Below are 18,411 nucleotides of genomic sequence, written 5' to 3'. Positions count from 1 at the left end.
ATGAGAATGTAATGGTGAACCAGAGTAATGGCAGAGCGCTGAGAAGCAGATTAGGAAGAAGAGTGATGGCTGGGGGATGGGGAGTTAGAATCAGATTAGGAAGAAGAGTGATGGTTTTGGTCTGAGAAGCAGATTAGGAAGAAGAGTGATGGCTGGGGAGTGAGAATCAGATTAGGAAGAAGAGTGATGGTTTGGGTGTGAGAAGCAGATTAGGAAGAAGAGTGATGGCTGGGGAGTGAGAAGCAGATTAGGAAGAAGAGTGATGGCTGGGGAGTCAGAAGCAGATTAGGAAGAAGAGTGATGGCTGGGGAGTGAGAATCAGATTAGGAAGAAGAGTGATGGTTTGGGTGTGAGAAGCAGATTAGGAAGAAGAGTGATGGCTGGGGAGTGAGAAGCAGATTAGGAAGAAGAGTGATGGTTTAGGTCTGAGAATCAGATTAGGAAAAAGAGTGATGGCTGGGGGCTGAGAAGCAGATTAGGAAGAAGAGTGATGGCTGGGGGCCGAGAAGCAGATTAGGAGGAAGAGTGATGGCTGGGAGCTGAGAAGCATATCTAATTTCTACTGACCCAATCATGGCGGCCATACAAGTTAACAGAACAAGTCCAAGTAGAAAGGACAAGCCGGACACAATATACCAAGGAAGGCTTTATTCATTTTTTTTTTCTTTTTTGCCAGTAGCTTTGCTAATTGCACAAAACTCACTTATTACCCATGCCCTCCCACCCTATATATCACACTATTTTGAATGACAAAAACTTTATAAAACAGAAACATCCCACCCCTTTCACAACTGCCCCTCCCCTCAACATCAACAACAAAAAGAAAAAAATAATAATAAAAATAATTGAAAACCTTATGTTAATCAGTTACCGGATCAGCAGGTAAAGTAGCAAGTGTGGTACAGGGAACGGGGGGCACAGGGGGGGTTATTAGGAATCTGCAGGCAGCAAGAGCTAATCAACAAAAACAAGTAATAAAATCTAAAACATGAAGCTCGAGTGTTAGGCCTAGAAAAACATACGAGGATAGCAAGCTTCTCTGGTCACCTATACCCTTATACTATCTCTGTTACTCTGCTGTAATACTGAATGGTCACTGCTAAAGGCAGCCCATGTATAAACCAACATGACAGTTGGACAATGGGTGCCATATATGTTCAGCTATTAGTAGGCACCTGGCAGCAGTTGGTATATTCCAGTGATCAATGCAAACTGTGCTTCCTATTACCCTCTGGCACCCTTTATCCATGGAAGCAACCACTTTTCCCACAACCAACATATGGCAGGTCCTATATCTTGTCTATCCATTGCTCGGCAGTTGTTAATAAGTCTGCGATGACTAGTTGGGCTGGAGCCTCGGCAGCAGTTCTGCAGAGCTCAACTACAAGGTCTTGCTGGTGCACCATGAAGGACATGGAGTCTCATGTGAGTCCTACATCTACACAAAGTAATCTTGCCATGGACTCCTATGCAGGATGTATCAGCTCCCATTTCCTCTCAACAATTGCGGTTGCCATATTAAAGGGGAACTGTCGCAAAAATGAAAATGTAATATAAGCTTACTCATACTGAAATAAGAAACGTTCTAAATGCAATCAATTAAAATTTCTGTACCGTTTCTGAAATAATCAAGTTTATCTTCACTATAACTCTCTCATCATCGATTTCTCTTCATTCTTTCTTCTGCAGGAAGTGGGTGTCAGATAATCATTGACAGTTAGATCCAATATATATTATAGGGGGGCTCCTTTTGCCTAGAAGATGTATTAGAGCTCATTCTATTAAACTCACCAGACATCATGTCTCTCTACATGCAGAAATTGTGCAAAAGGCTAGATTTTGCTTGTACTGGAATTCGTTTTTTGAGTGAGCTCTAACACATCTGCTAGGAAAGGAGCCCCCCTATAAGATATATTGGATCATTAATCTAAAACCCAACTGCTGAATGAAAAGAGAATGAAGAGAAACAGATGCTGAGAGAGGGATAGTGATGGTAAAGTTGATAATTTCAGAAACAGTACAGAATTTTTAATTGATTGTATTTAGAAAGTTTCTTATTTCAGTATGATGAAGCTTATATAAAATTTTAATTTTAGTGACAGTTCCCCTTTTAAGATGGCCATACACTATAAGATCCGCTTGTTTGGCTCCCCAATATGCCCACCAAAGGCAGGGCAATAACCGCTAATCTGATCATTTGGCCCTAGGGCCAAACAATCGGATTCCAGTGATGAGAACAGGCGCAGACGGGAAGAGGACTTCATCAACTAGACGATGTGGTCCTCGATTGAAGTGAAAAGTCAAACCTGCCGATTGATATGTGGTCAATATTTGGCCAGTTATTGGTCGGGGAGTCAGTCAGAACGACCTATACACGGGCAGATAAGATGCTGAATCGGTGTAAAGGACCCGAATAAGCATATTAAATCTGCCCGTATGGCTACCCTTACCCACCCTTGATAACAATACAAGCAGATTAAAGGCCAAGTCTATGGTGCCTTATTTTCGGCTATTCCAAATTCAAGAGGAGGCAACACAAGAGCCAAGGAGGTTAAAATACTGGAGAATCATCTCAGGTGCTACTGGTCTAAACAAATATATAAAAAATGTTTTTATTATTTTGGATGACATATTGCATCAACACCTTGTTATTCCTCTGGATCCTTTTACCTCAGTAGAAAAGTGAATGGAAGCTGCTGTGCCAATGTGCCCTATTCTAGCTTATCTGTGTGCACGCACGGATGGGGGAGGTGGGGAGATCTTTGCATGCATAGGAGAGGGAAGAGGTGATTCCTTTCATTAAAAACAAAATTAAAACAAAGTTAAAAAGCATTTAAAAAAAAATTAAATAAATAAAGACATTATAAAAGGTACAGAATGGTAAAAAGTAATAACGGCGTAGCTGCCAACGATAGTGAGACGGCAATGGCACTGGGTTAGGGCAACAGGTTTGGGGTGTACGAATCTGAAACCCTACTGAGATAGGTCGTAAGTCTGGACTTAAATGAAGTCTTAAAGTTATTATGGATACTTAGCTGATGACTGCTCTAGTGCAAAGGAGGCATACCGTATATGGTTTGTCTGACGAGCAGTATGGAAGGAGGCTTATAATGGCTACTCTAAAACGGCTGCAACTTAAAGGGGAACTATCGCGAAAATGAAAACTGAATATAAGCTTCATCGCACGGAAGTAAAAAACTTTCTAAATACAATGAATTTAAAATTCTGCTTTGTTTCTGAAATAATCAAGTTTGTATTCACTATCCCTCTCTCAGCATCTGTTTCTCCTCATTCTGTCTTCATGCAGCAGTTGGGTGTCAGATGAATGATCCAATATATCTTATAAGGGGCTCCTTTTGCCTAAAGGATGTATTAGAGCTCACTCTATTTAAATCACCAGACATCATGTCTCTCTACATGCAGGATTTGTGCAAAAGGCAGTTATTTTGTTAGGTTTTGTTTGTACTGGAATCAGTTATTTGAGTGAGCTCTAATACATCAAAATAACATCTAGCTAATAGATCTGCTAGGAAAGGAAGCCTCCCTATAAGATATATTGGACTAACTGTCAATGAATATCTGACACCCAACTGCTGCATGAAGACAGAATGAAGAGAAACAGATGCTGAGACAAATTCTGCATGTAGAGAGACATGATGTCTGGTGATTTTAATAGAGTGAGCTCTAATACATTTTCTAAGCAAAAAGAGCCCCCTATATGGATCATTCATCTGACACCCAACTGCTGCATGAAGACAGAATGAAGAAAGACAGATACTGAGAGAGGAATAGTGACGATCAACTTGATTATTTCAGAAACAATGCAGAATTTTAATTGATTGTATTTAGAAAGATTCTTATTTCAGTATGATGAAGCTTATATTAAATTTTCCTTTTCGCAATAGTTTCCTTGTAAAGCAACCCTCAGCATCTGCAAAGCTTGGGACATATCTCAGGCAATACCGGATGGCAAGGGAGAGTTGAATCCAGAAGAATGACCAACAGCATTGATGTGGCACAACCCAAAATGCAGAACTGTCAACTAACAAACCTGGAGTAAAGGTAGAGGAGAACCCCCTACTAATCCTCACCATATATTCTGCTGTCATTGGGTCTACTGAAGCTACCCAAGGACAAATAGGACAACATTACATTTAGGCAGGTGATCAGAAGAAGCCGCATCGGCACTGTGATAGGTGGGGGGGGGGGGTTGACTGAACGATAAGGAAGAAAAACAAAGAAACTTCTTGTGCGCTGTACCACTAGGAAAGGAATCTTCTAAGAAAGTAGTCATCCGAAGGACACACGTTCTTGTTAAAACCAGAGTTGCTGGAGTACACAAGCCAATGTTCATATGTCCTTGAATCATGAAGAAGAAGTTTAGAAGCCTCAGGATGAACATGCACTGGGGACAGCTTCAAATAGAAGGTCTCAGGCCAAGCTAGAGATGGTCCAAAGTTGCGGATGAGAAGTGGATGGTGGGTGATGACAGAAGCTCTCTATAAAACAGTTGCATTTAATACAAAGCTGGATGGAACCCAGAGCCCACTTCCTCTCTGAAAAGAAGCCGACGCGCTGAGAATTCACAAGGACTTGAGCAATGATGCACAAGGTAGGAACACACACACACAGAAAAAAAAATTAAAAAGGGTGAAGAAAAATGAGCCAAGAGATGGGGTCTGACTGGTGTTTTAAAAACCAAATAATAATGAATCCATATATGATGACAATGGGACCTAGTGGATGTAGGCCCTGTACACGGCAGACATATCATTATCCGATTGGTCCAACGCTTTTGCCCTCTTGTAGACCTGGAGATGAGCAGAGAAGAGGAAACCATTAATAAAAGTAAAACGATTGCCGTTACAACCTTGGAACAAACACGTCCCATATCAGATCGTGCACATTGTCTTTGATATTTAGTGTAGGAATGCTTCCCAAAAGGCAGAGACAAAAGGTAGCACAACTGCTTTTAAATATTGCATTACAAAGCTACTGTAACTGGATATGGTTCTCCTGGGAGATGCAGATAGTTTAAGTTCCTGGGTCAGATGTATGTTAAAGGACCAGAAAAACCAAATTTTTTTAAAAAAAATTCGTAAGTATGCTACGAAAAAAAGACAACAACACATATTAAACTTTAAAATCGCCAAGTCTTTATTAAGAAATATCGCTCCTCTTCAGAAAAGGCATTCAGCGATCCATAATGCAGTGCTCGAATTCTTCACCCTGCCTTTTCTATAGGAGATAGTAAGGGAAGAGAAATCGAGCGCACACGATGGATCGCCGCCCTGTCGCCGTTTCTAAAGAGGAACAGAAGTGGAGTTTCGGTAAGTTATTTCTTAATAAAGACTTAGCGATTTTAACGTTTACTATGGGTTTTTTTTTTTTTTTCGTAGCATACGAACGATTTTTCTAAAAAAAAATTTTTGCCGTTCCTGGTCCTTTAAAGGGGAACTATCATGAAAATTAAAATTTTATCTAAGCTTCAGCAGACTGAAAAAAGAAATGTTCTAAATACAATCAATTAAATACTCTAACGTTTCTGAAATAATCACGTTTATCTTCACTATTCCTCTCTCTCAGCATCTGTTTCACTTCTGCAGGAATTGGGTGTCAGATAATCATTGACAGTTAGTTCCAATATATTTTAAAGGGGGGCTCCTTTTGCCTAGAAGATGTATTAGAGCTCACTCTATTAAAATCACCAGACATCATGTCTCTCTACATGCAGGATTTGTGCAAAAGGCAGTTATTTTGTTAGATTTTATTTGTACTGGAATGAGTTATATGAGTGAGCTCTAATACATCTTCTAGTCAAAAGGAGCCCCCCTATAAGATATATTGGATATAACCATCAATGAATATCTGACACCCAACTGCTGCATGAAGACAGAATGAAGAGAAACAGAAGCCGAGAGAGAGGGATAGTGAAGATAAACTTCATTATTTCAGAAACAATGCAGAATTTTGATTTGATCATATTTAGAAAGTTTCTTACTTCAGTATGATAAATTTTCATTTTTGCTATAGTTTCCCTGGCCACATTAGTTGGGGCCTGTGTGAGGTTGACCAGTGGGCTAATGTCCCTGGAAAGGGTCTCTGTCAAACAAGTATGGAGCCTTATAACGTTTAATGGCAGCCCTGGCTCCACCCGTTACACAATTACAGAAAGCCCATCTGAGAGATGGGATGTAGAAAATTCACAGTCTGAGACGAGTTTTTCAACCATTTACCTCATTTGCTGCAGCCGCCATGGGAGTTGGGTGGTTAACAGAATCTCCGAGAGCAATGGCTAACCTCAGGTCCTTCTGGATGTACTTTAGGTAAAAGTCAGGCTTGAAATTCCCCTGCAGGATGTCTACAAGCGAAAGTCAGTGGTTAGAAATACCGCTGTGCCGTTTATCTCTATTGTTCCAGTAAGAACAGCACTTAGCAGAAAGAAAAGCAAATATTGGTTACATTTTTTTTTTTTTTTACTCTGAGCATTTGGTACTGGATATCCACTGTGGGTTCCTATTATTTATATACATCAAGACTGTATGACATAAAGCTCTAACCAGATATACAATTAAGCAAACTGCTTGACAACCTTTGCCCGCTGGTGGGGGCTGGGAGTTGTACTGCAACAACAGCTCACACAACACTGATCTGATACGGTCACAATTTTCTATATACTCTGTTACTGTTGTCCTGATATATACTCTACCTGTTACTGCTGTCCTACTATTAGGGATGCACCGAATCCAGGATTTGGTTCGGGATTCGGCCAGGACTCTGCCTTTTTAGCAGTATTCGGCCGAATCGTTGTGCCCGGCCGAACTGAATCCTGATTTGCATATGCAAATTAGGAGCGGGGAGGGAAATCGCATGACTTTTTGTCACAAATAAAGGAAGTAGAAAATGTTTTTCCCTTCCACCCCTAATTTGCGTATGCAAATTAGGATTCTGGTCGGTATTCGGCCGAATCTTTTACGAAGGATTCGGGGGTTCGGCCAAATCCAAAATAGTGGATTCGGTGCATCCCTACCTACTATATACTCTACCTGTTACAGCTGTCCTACTATATACTCTACCTGTTACAGCTGTCCTACTATATACTCTACGTGTTGCTGCTGTCCTACTATATATATATATATATATATATATATATATATATATGATGCCAAGCATGCCCAAATCTAACCCCATCCCAACTAGGCTATACTCCCTTGCCTTGTTATTTGACGTATTACTGCACAAGACTACAACATATACAGATTTGGCTGCAGATATATAGAAGAATTCTGGGATATGAAGTGCACAATAGCTTCTAAAGGCAATGCAGAACATGCAAGAAAGTGTGCAATAGGAATATTCCAATATATTCATTTCTAAACACCAAAGTACAGGTCGGTGTTATTACCCTGATGGACAGGCTGAGAACCAATTAGAGTGTAAGTTGAAGAAACCATGAAAGATCACTACAGGTTGCAGGACACAAACTAAATGTTTACATTAAAACGTTGCACGCTAATAGTTATAATGATAGTCAGTATGATTAAAGGAACAGTAACATCAAACCATGAAATAGTCTTAAAGTAATAGAAATATAATGCAGTGTTGCTCTGCACTGGTAAAACTGGTGTGTTTGCTTCAGAAACACTACTATTGTTTATATAAACAAGCTGCTGTGTAGCAATGGGGCAGCCATTCAAGCACAGGATACACAGTAGATAACAGATAAGTACTACTATAGTTTATATAAACAAGCTGCTGTGTAGCCATGGGGGCAGCCATTCAAGCACAGGATACACAGTAGATAACAGATAAGTACTACTATAGTTTATATAAACAAGCTGCTGTGTAGCCATGGGGGCAGCCATTCAAGCACAGGATACACAGTAGATAACATATAAGTACTACTATAGTTTATATAAACAAGCTGCTGTGTAGCCATGGGGTCAGCCATTCAAGCACAGGATACACAGTAGATAACAGATAAGTACTACTATAGTTTATATAAACAAGCTGCTGTGTAGCCATGGGGGCAGCCATTCAAGCACAGGATACACAGTAGATAACAGATAAGTACTACTATAGTTTATATAAACAAGCTGCTGTGTAGCAATGGGGCAGCCATTCAAGCACAGGATACACAGTAGATAACAGATAAGTACTACTATAGTTTATATAAACAAGCTGCTGTGTAGCAATGGGGCAGCCATTCAAGCACAGGATACACAGTAGATAACAGATAAGTACTACTATAGTTTATATAAACAAGCTGCTGTGTAGCAATGGGGCAGCCATTCAAGCACAGGATACACAGTAGATAACAGATAAGTACTACTATAGTTTATATAAACAAGCTGCTGTGTAGCCATGGGGGCAGCCATTCAAGCACAGGATACACAGTAGATAACAGATAAGTACTACTATAGTTTATATAAACAAGCTGCTGTGTAGCCATGGGGGCAGTCATTCAAGCACAGGATACACAGTAGATAACAGATAAGTACTACTATAGTTTATATAAACAAGCTGCTGTGTAGCCATGGGGGCAGTCATTCAAGCACAGGATACACAGTAGATAACAGATAAGTACTACTATAGTTTATATAAACAAGCTGCTGTGTAGCAATGAGGGCAGCCATTCAAATGAGAAAAGGCTCAAGTTACACAGCAGATCAGCTCTGTAGAACATAATGGTGTTATCTGCTATCCACTATTTAACCTGTGCCATATAACCATTTTTCATTTCCACCATTGCTACACATAAACTATAGCAGACTTTCTGAAGCAAACACAGTGGTTTTGCTAATGCAGGGCAACACTAAATTCTATTTATATATTAAAACAAATTTTTTGGTGCTATTGTTCCTTTAATAAGCATGTTTGGTTGTATTGTTAACATGTATTGTTCCTACTTTGGCACTTTTGGTCCAGGAAAATGCTGGCAAGCTGGCCCTGATTGAGGATATCCAGCAGGGTCTGTTGGGACTGCCCTGTGACTTGTGCCAGAGTCATTCCTTCCGCTATAGTAGCCATAAAACTGCCCTGCACCATGTTAAGGATCAGCATCATCCTGGCAGCATTCCCCACTTCCCCTACAAAAGAGATGGGAGAAATATCATTAGTTCCCTGAGTGCAAAACAAGCCCCCTAGCAGCGAGGAGGCAGATAACAAATGGCTGCAGCAGACATACCAAGAAAGAAGGAGGTTTTGCCCATGGCTAGGAAACAGCTCATGCAATCTTCATAGACCCCTTGATCTCCAGCTGCAAGGATCACCAACATCCCATCGTTGGACAGCTGCTGGTTACCAGACACGGGGGCCTCCAGGAAGCGCCCACCTCGAGACACAATCACCTGGAGAGGGATACAAATTGTAACAAGCTTAGAATGGACATCACATACAGGAGGCAAACTCCCAGCATTCAAACTACTACCATTGGTTTGCGATGGCTAAATGAAGAATATACAACAGCAAATACCATTGTCTTTACAAATGCCTTTTCCAACAGTAAAACCGTATAACCTAAAAGGGCCACTTACATTAAAGGGATACTGTTGCGGGAAAACATGTTAATCAGTTAATAGTGCTGCTCCATAGAATTCTGCACCAAAATCAGTTTCTCAAAAGAGCAAACAGATTTTATGTTTAATTTTGAAATCTGACATGGGGCTAGACATATTGTCAGTTTCCCAGGAGCCCCTGGTCATGTGACCTGTGCTCTGATAAACTTCAGTCACTCTTTACTGCTGTACTGCTAGTAGGAGTGATATCACCCCCTCCCTTGCCACCAGCAGCCTAACAATAGAACAATGGGAAGGTTACCAGATAACTGCTCCCCAAAAAGTCACATGATTTCCCTCTTCGCTGCTAATTTGCTTATTCAAATTAGAAATCAGATTCGGTTAGGGCAGAACGATTCGTCCGAATCCTGCTGAAAAAGGCCAAATCCTGGATTCGGTGCACTTGTTGGTTCAGGAATGAAATTTTATATTGTTGAGTAAATAATTTACAGTGTAAACAGTGTAATTTAGAAATAAAAACTACACCAAGAAAATAATGAGAGAATCCTTTTAACATTAGGGTCATATTTATAAAGAACAAAAAGAGGGGGGTTGTGGGAGCAGTCCAAGGCCAAGTAAAAAAATATAAATACAATGGAAGTGCGACTGATCTGGCCAAATTAGCTACGAGCAAACAAAAGAGGCGATTGATTAACGCAGATGGCCCCGTTTTATAAAACTGGTAAGCCACCATACCACATCAAGGAAAAGGTGGCTTACCAATTTTATGATCACAACTTTTTAATTAAAAACTAGGGATCTACCGAATCCACTGTTTTGGATTCGGCTAAACCCCCGAATCTTTTGCGAAAGAATCGGCCGAATACCAAACCGAATCCTAATTTGCATATGCAAATTAAGGGTGGGAAGGGGACTTTTTTTTTTAATTCCTTGTTTTGTGACAAAAAGTCACGTAATTTCCCTCCCCATCCCTTATTTGCATATGCAAATTAGGATTCGGATTTGGTTCGGCCAGGCAAAAGGATTCAACCGAATCCGAATCCTGCTGAAAAAGGCGGAATCCTGAACCAAATCCTGAATTCTGTGTATCGCTACTAAAAACCTCTATTTTTGAAAATACACTCATTTGCATAGATATTGGATTACTTATGAAACAGGGGACCAGGAGCATTGATCAATCCCCCCCCCCTCTTTTATCTGCATATTTAAAGAGGCAGGTGAAATATCCAACATCCAACAAGAAATACTGCAGAAAGGTGTAAAGGTGGCCATACACGAGGCGATAAATGCTGCCGACAGACCAAGTCAGCAGCTTATTGGCCCGTGTATGGGGCCCCCCGATGGGCTTCCGCAATCAAGATCAATCTCGATCGGATGGGACAAAAAATCCCGTCGGATTGCGGCTGCATCTGTTCGTTGATGCGGTCCCGCGATCCGACCCCCGTTTCCCATGCTTTAGGATCCGATCATTGGGCCCTAGGGCCCACGATCGGATCAGCCCAATATTGCCCACCTCAAGGGGCATATCGGAGAGAGATCAGCTCGTTTGGCGACATTACCAAACGAGCGGATCTCTCCATGTATGGCCACCTTAAGAATAAAGATGGTCTCATCGGACGGCTTACCTGAGCGAGTTCAGTGACAGTTTCTGGATCCACAGTAGACATGTCCACGTAGCATTTCCCCGGACGGATTCCCTGTAGCACCCCACTGGGCCCCAACACCAGCTGAGTAAGCAGAACAAATAAAATGAAGAGAAACCTAGAACTATAAACATGTGGGCCGAAACGTTGGATACACAAGTGATGTTTGAATAAAAATATCTGTTTTGAAAAATATCTGTTTTGAAAAATCTCTGGAGTGCTGGTCCATTTCATGAAAGATTTGGCCGAATACCAAACCAAATCCTAATTTGCATATGCAAATAAGGGGCTGGAAGGGGTAAACACTATTTACTTCCTTGTTTTGTAACAAAGTCATGCGATTTCCCTCCCTGCCCCCAATTTGCATATGCAAATTAGGATTCGGATTCGGCCGGTCAGAAGGATTCGGTCGAATCCGAATCTTGCTGAAAAAGGCTGAATCCCAAACCGATTCAGTGCATCCCTAATATATACGCAAACACTTCCAAAAGGGATCAGCACATCAATTTCTTATGCTTCCAACATTTCGGCCCACATTGGGCCTTTATCAAGGAGATATTATAATATATATATATATATATATATATATATATATATATATATATATATATATATATATATATATATATATATATATATATATATATATATATATATATATATATATAAAAAAATGTTCCGAGGCCGAAACGTTAGGCTGAAAGCTCTGTAATAATAATACATTTTTATTTATATATAAGACCTGTGAGTGCGGACCTTCTTGGAATTCTTATGATTGTAAATTTGGATACTGCACCCAGGCACATGAACTTTTTATTCGAGAGTGCAGGCTTCCTTGGCATTACAATAAATATATATATATATATATATATATATATATATATATATATATATATATATATATATATATATATATATATATATATATATATAAAAAGGCTGTTGTAACAGCTGAAACGTCAGTTGTGCCAAATAAATTCTATTTTTCTTCATAAGACCTGCAAGTGCGGCTTCATCTATTCAATTATATTGACATATTTGAAATGGCAGTTGGCATAAATGAATCAACTTATTTAACATATTTGACATCGGACATATTTGAAATGGAAGTTGGCATAAATGAACCAACTTACATCTTTTGCAGCTTTAGGATCTGCCACACAGGCAAATGTGATGTCACAGGTAGAGACCACTTCAGCGGGTGTTCTTCCCATAAGGGCTCCCTCCTGGATGAATAAGTCGCACTGCAAAAAAGAAGGGGAAAAAAAAAAAAAGAAAGGATTTAGCAGCCGTTTCTAGTGGGAGCTCTAACACCATGTGCATCAGTAAAGGTAAAGTCCAACTTAAGACAAATTGTCTTTACCTTTGTGCTTTCATCCTCATCCCACAATTCACTGTGAATTCCTCCAGTAGTTTTCTATTTCAAAGAAATAACGTAAACTGATATTTCTGCAGCTTTTTTTTATTTTATTTAAAAATAATTAAAAAAAGAAAAAAGACCAACTGAAAAAAAACCCCGTGGCCGTGTAATGTAAACTAGGATGCTGCAGCAATTCCAATGAAATCTGAGATCACATGTAGAAGTGCGGTGCATGTCCCGAGGCACAAGTTTCTCAAGCCCATCCTTGTGACGCCTACACAGTTAAAGGGGAACTATCCGAAAATGAAATACAAGCATCATATCATGAAAATAAGACTCTTTCTAAATATATATTCCATTGGAAACGTCCCATTGTTAGAAAATGTAAGTTACTATTCACTACACCCTACTCAACAATCTGTCTCTCTTCATCTAGAAGTTAGGATCAGACTTTGACGGGTAAGACTTAAATCTTTTAGGGGTCTTCCTTTCCAAGGAGACATGTTAGAGCTCACTCAAACAAAACTCAATCCGGCACAAATCCTGCATGTAAAGAGAGTATATTTCTGTTTATTTTGAAAAAGTTATTGCTAATACATCTTCTAGGTAAAGTGAGCCCCCCCCCCCCCCAAAGTATGTAGTAGACCTGACCTGACTCCAATTCCAGCATGAAGAGAGAACGAAAAGACACAGATTGCCGTGAAGAGTAATTTGATATCAGAAATGGCACATCATTTTTAATTAATTATGTTTAGAAAGTTTTTTCAGTTTTCAGCAGGGATGCACCAGGTTCGAGATTCAGCCTTTTTCAGCAGGATTCGGCTGAATACTTCTGCCAGACCGAACCAAATCCAAATCCAAATCCGAATATGCAAATTAGAGGCAGGAAAGGAAATCGCATGACTTTCTGTCACAAAACAAGGAAGTAAAAAATGTTTTCCCCTTCCCACCTTTAATTTGCATATGCAAATTAGGGTTCTGATTCGGTTCGGTATTTGGCATAAATCTTTCGCGAAAGAAACCGGAGTTCGGCCAAATCCAAATTACTGGATTCGGTGCATCCCTAGTTTTCAGTGAGATGAATCTTATATTAAATTTTCAATTTCACGATGGTTCCCCTGAACATGCACACCAGCCAAAACAGGTGAACCCATCAGTTACATGGGAAGAATCAGACGTTATCTACTGTGTATCCTGTGCTTGAATGGCTGCCCCCATGGCTACACAGCAGCTTGTTTATATAAACTATAGTAGTACTCATCTGTTATCTACTGTGTATCCTGTGCTTGAATGGCTGCCCCCATGGCTACACAGCAGTTTGTTTATATAAACTATAGTAGTACTTATCTGTTACCTACTGTGTATCCTGTGCTTGAATGTCTGCCCCCATGGCTACACAGCAGCTTATTAATATAACCTATAGTGAAGTTTCTGAAGCAAACACACCAGTTTTACCAGTGCAGAGCAACACTGCATTATATTTCTATTACTTTAAAACACTTTAATTTTTTGATGTTACTCCTTCTTTAATGGTCTCCTTCAGACAACCGAAAGCAAGCTTAATACCTATACCTTGAAGCGTCCCTTCCAAAGTCAGGTGTGGAATATTGACATGGAAATCTATATATATCAGCTCTGGGGAAGGAGTAGGCACCATCACAAGGAATAAGTCATTATGTACTGCTCCTTTAATCGTATACAAACCTTCTCTGCAGTTCTGTTCCACACGGTCACCGAGTGTCCCATCTTGAGCAGGTTTGAGACAATGCCGCTGCCCATTAACCCCAAGCCGAGAAAGCCAACTCTAATCAGAGAGAAGGAGATAAAAGGTTAGAACACTCCTGAATAAACAAGAGTTTCCTATCAATTGCATTTATTACTTGTGTTCACTGTGCAGGGGAAAGAAAATTAAATTTAAAGGAACTTTCCACTACACATTCATTAAAAAGAATATCAAGATGCAGTATGTCATGAAGCCCGCAACAGCTCCAAATTGATCCCTGGACCTCTCCCATTGACTTAAACAGCAATTCGGCAGGTTTCAGGTGCCGAATAGTGGAATTTGATTCTCGAAATGATGAATCTCGAAAATCGAATTCGAATTTTTTTTAAAAAACTCAAAATCGATTTTGAATAACTGCCTAATCGAATTTGACAGTTTTGATCATAAAAAAAAATTTGAAAATTCGAATGCAAATTTGAAAAATTCGACCCTTAATAAATCTGCCCCTTACTTTTTGTCTGTAGGTATGATGCTGCCATTAATGGCCGTGCTGTCTGCTGCTTGAATCGACGTTGAGCCACTATCCTAAAAGTAAAGGGAAAGATTTACTAAACAGGTCAGCGGAGCGGCACAATAATACCGCAGCAGCACAATAATACCGCAGCAGCACAATAATACCGCAGCAGCACAATAATACCGCAGCAGCACAATAATACCACAGCAGCACAATAATACCACAGCAGCACAATAATACCGCAGCACAGGCCTGAAAGACAGGCTAAGGGGCAGATGCTCTTACCTCTTCAGATATTTTCAGCCGCTTGGTTATTGCTTGGTATGTTACACTAGGCTGGCAGATAGAGAAAAAAATGAAACGGATGTTAATCTACTGATCAAATACATGAATCCAAAGAGAAAAAAATGAAACGGATGTTAATCTACTGATCAAATACATGAATCCAAACCAAAATCATAAACCAGAATGTGCTCTTTTTGCCTAACAAATAAGAGATCAATTGCATTTTACCAAGCCTGCGTAGTTTACTCATAGTTACCCATAGCAACCAATCAGTGATAAGCTTTTTAAAGCCAGATGCAAGTAGAATAAATGCAACAATTTGATAGGTTGCCATGGGATACTGCCCACGGGCAGATATGATCAGTTTCCCTGCAGAGCCGTTAGGGACGGTTTCCTATGAGTGAGAGCAAGTAAAACGAAGGGGGAATTTCTCTGCCCATAATCAGGTTTCTTATAAAAACGGTAGACATTTTTTAACAGAAGTATATTGGAGATAGATTTCTTTTTCATTAAAGAAAGTAAAAATTGGATTTTATTTTGTTGCCTTTAGATCCCCTTTAAGCAGAACTGAAAAGCTCATGTCAAAAAGGGGGGTATATTTTCTCTGTAATAGCAACCCACTGAGGTTGGATGTGGCAGAGCGGATTCTTTGTTTTCTGCTTTGGGAGGGGTCCTACCTTTTTTAGTATCATCTCAGTGCCAAGTGTTCTATGACCATGAATCAGCCAGCTGTCACTTCCAAGGTCTTCCTGTAACATAAAATACATTGGTAAAAAAAATATATATAGCTCTAGGAGTTTGGAGCAAAGAACACTACCTTCCTACCAAGGGAAAAAAAGAATACAGGGTGTAGGTGCAAACACAGGCATAGATATGCTTTATACCAAATAATGTGTGCCACTTCCAGATATACTATATTCCCATAGATCTATTAAAACAGAAAAATAAGCATGCAGGTGCATAGGGATGGCACTGCCTTTTAATAACATTATTCCAACAGTGAGTAGAAAAATGTGACCATATAAAGGCACTAGGCTGCAGGCTGATTTATACAGGGAACTCTGTGTATCACTCATGTATTATAAGGGATAATGTACCCCCTACTGTAAATGATAAGGATATTAGAAGTCACTGAGGGGTTCTGTGACCATATAAAGGCACAAGGCTGCAGGCTGAGTTATACAGGGAACTCTGAGTATCACTCATGTATTATAAGGGATAATGTACCCCCTACTGTAAATGATAAGGATATTAGAAGTCACTGAGGGGTTGTTCTGTGACCATATAAAGGCACATGGCTGCAGGCTGAGTTATACAGAGAACTCTGTGTATCACTCATGTATTATAAGAGATAATGTACCCCCTACTGTAAATGATAAGGATATTAGAAGTCATTGAAGGGTTCTCTGACCATATAAAGACACAAGGCTGCAGGCTGCGTTATACAGGGAACTCTGAGTATCACTCGTGTATTATAAGGGATAATGTACCCCCTACTGTAAATGTTAAGGATATTAGAAGTCACTGAGGGGTTAAGTGACCATATAAAGGCACAAGGCTGCAGGCTGAGTTATACAGGGAACTCTGAGTATCACTCATGTATTACAAGAGATAATGTACCCCTGTACCTACTGTAAATTATAAGGATATTAGAAGTATTGTGACCATAAAAAGATTTGAAGAGACGGGTCATAAAACCTAAAGGCGATATTGGATATCCTCATACAACAAGTTACAATATTTTTTCATAATACCTAAGCTTTAGTGATTCTTGTAACATAAGTGATCTATCAACACAATTTAGATGGACATATTTTACAGGTTACATGAAGCTCTTTGCGCATTACATGAAAATCAAAACCAAAGGTCATAACATTATGCAGAAAGTGCCTCCTACAGGATAAATAAAGCAAATATTTAAAGAGAACACTGGGATGAGACTTTATAAACATATACACATGTGAAACTCTACTCTAAGGTGAGCAAGAATAATTCCATCCACAGTTCATGGCCCGGCTGTTGAAGAACATCATCATTTTGAGCTATTTTCATCTCTGTGGCTATTCAGTTACGCTCTCCATGGAAAACATTTACAAGGGTTTTAAACCTAGTTTAAATAAGTTTATTTGCTTTATCTGCACGGGAAGAACCCAGGTCATGACCTAAACAATATTGGCAAGTACTGCTTTGTTGTTTTACCAGTGTTGATGGGCCAGAGAACCACAAAATCGCTGTCCAGAAAGAAGGTTAAGTTTAACCAAAGCGCAGCAAATTTAGTATCAGGATTTGAGTTCCTATCCAAGAGCTATTTAGAGGATTCATATGATGTTAAAGTTTGAAATAAACTCAGATGATGGAACCGGCCACACACAGAGAAAGGAGGTCCGAGGCTGAATTGGCTGAAAATAGTTCAGTGTGGAGCTTGTTGAATGCCCATTCTGAGCAAGAAGCCTGCCATTACCTTTAGATCATGGTTGCTCTGGAATGAAACCCCAGCAACCAAAGTCTTCCATATGCTATGCCCAAAATCACTGGCATTTGGCACAGCTCAACTGACAAGCTCCTAACACAAATGGTACACACATGCAAATCATTCAAACTACTTTTATATAAAAAGTAATAATTTTATTTCAGAACTTCAAACTGACGTTTCGGCCCAACCCTAGGCCTTTCTCAACTTCTCACTTTTGAGAAAGGCCTAGGGTTGGGCCGAAAAGTCAGTTTGAAGTTCTGGAATAAAATTATTACTTTTTATCTATGAGTCCTGTGAGTGCAGAGCCAACCATACGTGCTAGATTAGCTACATAGTTTGGAGAGGACTCCTGTTTCGGTTATAGCTATATCATTTCGTAGAAAAATGTGAAGGTGTGGGACAAATCCAAGGCAGCAACTGGACTGCAATAACTTCTTTATTGGGGATAGAGGTACCCCGTGGGAAAATCCGACCAAGAGATTAGGTGAGCTTCAGTTGTACTCTTAATAGCAATATCATTTCACTTGCACTAAATCATTGCAGATAATAGATCCCACTCCTGTATGAGAGTTTAGTGTTTAAGGGTTAAACAATTATCATAGAGGCTGACAAAATGTGGGGCAGGCTGGTCGCCCGTTTAGGGGGCTCAGAGGTTTTGGGTCAGTTGGAAGGCCAGTTAAAGACAAGGGTGGATATAACACATCATACATACACCAGGTCGACTATCTTGGAGTTCAAGTAGAGGGAGATTTTGGATAAACACTTGTTTGATGTTCTAGAAATCACTGAAAGTATGGCTTGTACAGCAATATTTCCATATGTTTGAGACTGTTTTCTGAGATTTTTTACATCATAATATTGTCTTTGCTTGCAATCTATAATTTGCCTTAAAAGT

The 18,411-nt window shown here is 39.8% G+C and overlaps 1 protein-coding gene and 1 long non-coding RNA gene across 7 annotated transcripts in view; both read right to left on the bottom strand.

The window, feature by feature from the left end:
• Positions 1–4,045: 4,045 nt before the first annotated feature.
• Positions 4,046–18,411, bottom strand: part of glyr1.L (glyoxylate reductase 1 homolog L homeolog) — a 41,471-nt gene continuing 27,105 nt past the window's right edge. For 4 of the 6 annotated variants that reach the window (XM_018236675.2, XM_018236677.2, XM_018236679.2 and 1 more), the window contains 11 exons: positions 15,721–15,792; positions 15,044–15,094; positions 14,756–14,829; positions 14,226–14,325; positions 12,525–12,578; positions 12,295–12,405; positions 11,144–11,245; positions 9,188–9,350; positions 8,910–9,089; positions 6,237–6,361; positions 4,046–4,811 (listed from right to left, as the gene is read on the bottom strand). In XM_018236675.2, the coding sequence (XP_018092164.1) occupies positions 4,737–4,811; positions 6,237–6,361; positions 8,910–9,089; positions 9,188–9,350; positions 11,144–11,245; positions 12,295–12,405; positions 12,525–12,578; positions 14,226–14,325; positions 14,756–14,829; positions 15,044–15,094; positions 15,721–15,792 (1,107 nt within the window). In that variant the 3' untranslated portion in view covers positions 4,046–4,736. The remainder of the gene's footprint in view (positions 4,812–6,236; positions 6,362–8,909; positions 9,090–9,187; positions 9,351–11,143; positions 11,246–12,294; positions 12,406–12,524; positions 12,579–14,225; positions 14,326–14,755; positions 14,830–15,043; positions 15,095–15,720; positions 15,793–18,411) is intronic. The other 2 variants (XM_018236676.2, XM_018236678.2) reach the window with 1 other exon arrangement.
• Positions 6,412–7,650, bottom strand: LOC121398210. Its single transcript, XR_005964187.1, has 2 exons — positions 7,031–7,650; positions 6,412–6,723 (listed from the first exon to the last, which is right to left on the bottom strand). It is a non-coding gene; the product is annotated as an uncharacterized LOC121398210 (long non-coding RNA).

This window comes from Xenopus laevis, chromosome 9_10L (genome assembly GCF_017654675.1).
Source record: "Xenopus laevis strain J_2021 chromosome 9_10L, Xenopus_laevis_v10.1, whole genome shotgun sequence".
Lineage (NCBI taxonomy): Eukaryota > Metazoa > Chordata > Amphibia > Anura > Pipidae > Xenopus > Xenopus laevis.
Note: the sequence above shows the minus strand (reverse complement) of the source record. Positions and strands in the feature narration are given on the sequence as shown.